Source organism: Panulirus ornatus, chromosome 3 (assembly GCF_036320965.1).
Source record: "Panulirus ornatus isolate Po-2019 chromosome 3, ASM3632096v1, whole genome shotgun sequence".
Taxonomy (NCBI): Eukaryota; Metazoa; Arthropoda; class Malacostraca; order Decapoda; family Palinuridae; genus Panulirus; species Panulirus ornatus.
This window is the reverse complement of record NC_092226.1, coordinates 59,630,056-59,633,468: the sequence shown is the minus strand read 5'-3', so window position 1 is coordinate 59,633,468 and position 3,413 is coordinate 59,630,056. Positions and strand designations below refer to the sequence as shown.

Sequence of the window (3,413 nt, the reverse complement as noted above, 5' to 3'; positions counted from 1 at the left end):
CATAAATCCATCAAAAGTCTGTTGTCTGGTAAGGTGCAGCTAATCGTGCTAAGTGTATGGGAGGGATATCGTGTATAAGGTCACGTAGGGATATGTGAGGAACTGAATTACATTTTCAAAAGTGTTTTCACTGTAGAAAACTACATCCCCAGCATTAGTGAGATAGGATGGGGAGCAGGTTTTGAAAATCGTTGAGATATATACAAAAGATAGTTACATGATACTTAAAGGACCTGACCCATAAAAGGCTTATAGTCCTGATGAGATTTCATATGTGCTAAAGAGGTTTGCAGATACGCTTAATATGCCACTTGAATTAATGTTCAGTATGCCACTGGACAGAGGCATAGTATCAAAGGAATGGAAAAGGGCGAACATCATCCCTATATAGAAGAAACGGGACAGGGAACAGGTGCTGAACAATGGAGCATTCTAACCAACGAGTGTTTTATGTAAGGTTCTGGAATATATTATTAGAAAGCATGTGGATGACTTTCTCCTGAGAAGTAGCTTTCTAAATGTGAGACTGTATTGTTTTAGAAAGAAGAGCTCATGTACAACTAACCTCTGAGAGTTTTACGAGAGAGTAAGCTCAGCTCTAGACAAAGAAAAAGATGAGTGGACTAAGTGTGTAGTGGAGATGAAGGGGTCTATTGTAGGTGAGAATGTAGAGAAGATGAGGGTGTCTGAGGATGAATTAAACGAAAGTATTCACCGTTTTTTTTTTTTCTCTTTCCAGTGGTGATTGTGCATACATCTCTTCACGGTGAAGTGAAGGTTCTACATATATATATATAGATAGGGTTGTACGGAGGAGAGCGGATGTGTTGGAAATGAAATGTTTGAGGACAATATGTGGTGTGGGGTGGTTTGATCGACTAAGTAATGAAAGGATAAGAGAGAAGTGTGGAAATAAAAAGAGTATGGTTGAGAGAGCAGAATAGGGTACGTAGAAATGGTTTAGACATATGGAAAGAGTGAGGAAATCAAGAGTACAGTGGTAAGAGTGAGTGCAGTATTGAGGAAAGATAAGACGAGAATTAAGAAAATTATATTTTTCTTTCTCCTTTTGAGTTAAGAGATTAATTTCTGTTTTTCATTTTACCTACTACACTCTATAACTATACATTACTGACCTCTAGTACAACATAACCAGAATGATTTCCACTTTATAGCATAAACAATATCCTATAACCATATGATATAATCTAGTATAGAAAGTGGCATTCATCCAGCTTGGTGCTGAGGGAATCTTGCCCGTCCCCTCAGGCACATAACGTCGGCAGCTTCAGCGATAACTCTCAGCTGTTTAATCAGGACGCTGAGGGTGGGTCGGTCTGCGGGACGCTCCTTGTTGGCAAACATCCGATGCACGGTCAGAGCATCATTAATGTTAGGGTTGTAGACACTTTTGCCGACGTTGGCAATGACTTCACCAAATGAATAGACGTCGCTTGCTGGAGTAGATAGCTTTGCTGCGTACAACTCGGGTGCATACCAGGGGAGTCTAATACTTCGTTCGCCGGAGGGCCGGAGGACTTCTCCAAGCCTGGTGCTGAGGCTGTACTCGATGATGTGGATGTCAACGACCTTGGAAACGCCAATAGATATGTTGTTCTGTTTGTGGTCATTGTGGGCGTAAGCCTTCTTGTGGATTTCCTTAAGTTTGTGTGCCACGAAGATGAACGTCCGGACTGCTTCCTGCTGCGTACATTTCTTTATATACCGGTCGTAAGCCTGGCCAGTGTAGGTCATTATCACCCTGGCAGGCACCAGGCTCAGTCCATGTATCTTGGGGGCTCCTCCAGCGCCTGCTAGCTCACGCTAAATTCTGATTTCTTTCAGTAATCCAGGAATGTCTACTCCCTTGAGGAGTGTCTTCATAACCGTTGTATGACCAATGAAGTACACTAAGTTCACACTTCCGTTCCCTCCCTTCCCCAGCGTCTTTATGCTTCGCACAACATCGAGCTCGGGACGTATGACGAGATCACGTTCATCTGCACTGAGAACAGGGGCGGATTTATCTATCTTGCCATCCTCAAAGAAGGAAATAAAGCTGAACGGGTAGTTATTCTGAAGGCAGCGAGGAGCGAGGCGTATCTGCTGCTCTACGCGTTGAATGAGAGGGACATCGTGGGGCATCATCCCCAACCCCTCCTTTACCAGATGGTCGACAGATCTTGTGAGGACGAACATTTTGATGATATCGTTGAGATCAAGACAATGAAATCTGCCAAGTAACTGCGGTTATCCCTGCATATACAAAAATATAGTGACGGAGAATATAATGAAGTATAAATTGTATTATTTATGTCACGAGAGAGCCATGTTTATTTTTGTTGTTAGAAATATATTCCTTTAACTTTTTACCACTGTGTTGGTATTCAACCAACGTAACAAGTAGCAAAAGTTACGTCAGCTGTCAGTAGATGCTAGCCAGATGGTAAGGAATTTGTGTCTTGCCCAAACCTCTCTGTTAACAGAAGCCGTTATCTCAGAGATATTTGTTTTAATAGGCCTATGGGCTGATTATGCACCCTTTGATGTCAGGGGTGGAGGCAAGAACGTAACATGGGATCCAGTCCAGGATCTTGAACAGTGAAACTTGCCGTTAAAGAGCTGAATATGTGAAAGCCTGCTGTCCAGGATATGAATATGTAAAAACACAGACTAGGGAGCTGAAATTGTGGAGCCTTGTAATTCAAGCTGTCCGAAGTGTTGTGGGTTAGTATTCTACTGTGCTTTCTTGAAATATATGGAGGAGATTTCTCTAAACAAGTAAGTGTTCATCCTTGTAAATATAGTGTGTTTAAACATGGCAGATAACGTTAAGAAGTTTATTGAAACCCAGGATATACATTTTCTGTATCAGTGTAATAACGATGAACTGAACCAGGTGGCAGTTGATTATGGAATTTCTCTGCTTGTCAAAAGTGACATGCAGAGAGAATTGATTGATTAGTTGGCGTCCCTATCAATATTGGAGGAACCTCAAGATGTTGATAGTAGTGGAAAGGTTGCAATGGAGAAATCAAGATTAGAATTTGGGCTTAAGAAAATGCGAATAGAGGCTGAAAAGGAGGGAGTATAGGCAGAAGCAGTAAAGGAGAGAATAGAGGCAGAAGCAGAAAAGTAGAGAATACAGGCAAAAATAGAAAAAGGGAGAATCAAGGCTGATAAAGAAGAAAGGCTTAGACAACTAGAAATAGAGGAAAGGGCAGGTACAAGAAGAATTGGAGATAAGAATGATAGAGTTAGTCAGTTACATGACATTTGAGAAGCTGAGCACTTCTTTATTCAGTTTGAAAAACTTGCAACTATCAAAGAATGGGATGAAATTGACTGGGCCATGTTGGTGCAGAGTAAATTTAAGGGTAAGGCTAGAGAGGCGTATGCGTGTCTTAGTTTAA

General features: G+C 41.5%; 1 protein-coding gene across 1 annotated transcript; it reads right to left on the bottom strand.

The window, feature by feature from the left end:
* Nucleotides 1-1,227: 1,227 nt before the first annotated feature.
* Nucleotides 1,228-1,755, bottom strand: LOC139759534 (uncharacterized). Its single transcript, XM_071681760.1, has one exon. The coding sequence runs from the start codon at nucleotides 1,753-1,755 to the stop codon at nucleotides 1,228-1,230; it is 528 nt and encodes a 175-aa protein (XP_071537861.1).
* Nucleotides 1,756-3,413: the final 1,658 nt, after the last annotated feature.

Coding starts and splice junctions, on each gene's coding strand:
- LOC139759534 (XM_071681760.1), bottom strand. CDS start 1,755: ATGACCTACACTGGCCAGGCTTACGACCGGTATATAAAGAAATGTACG.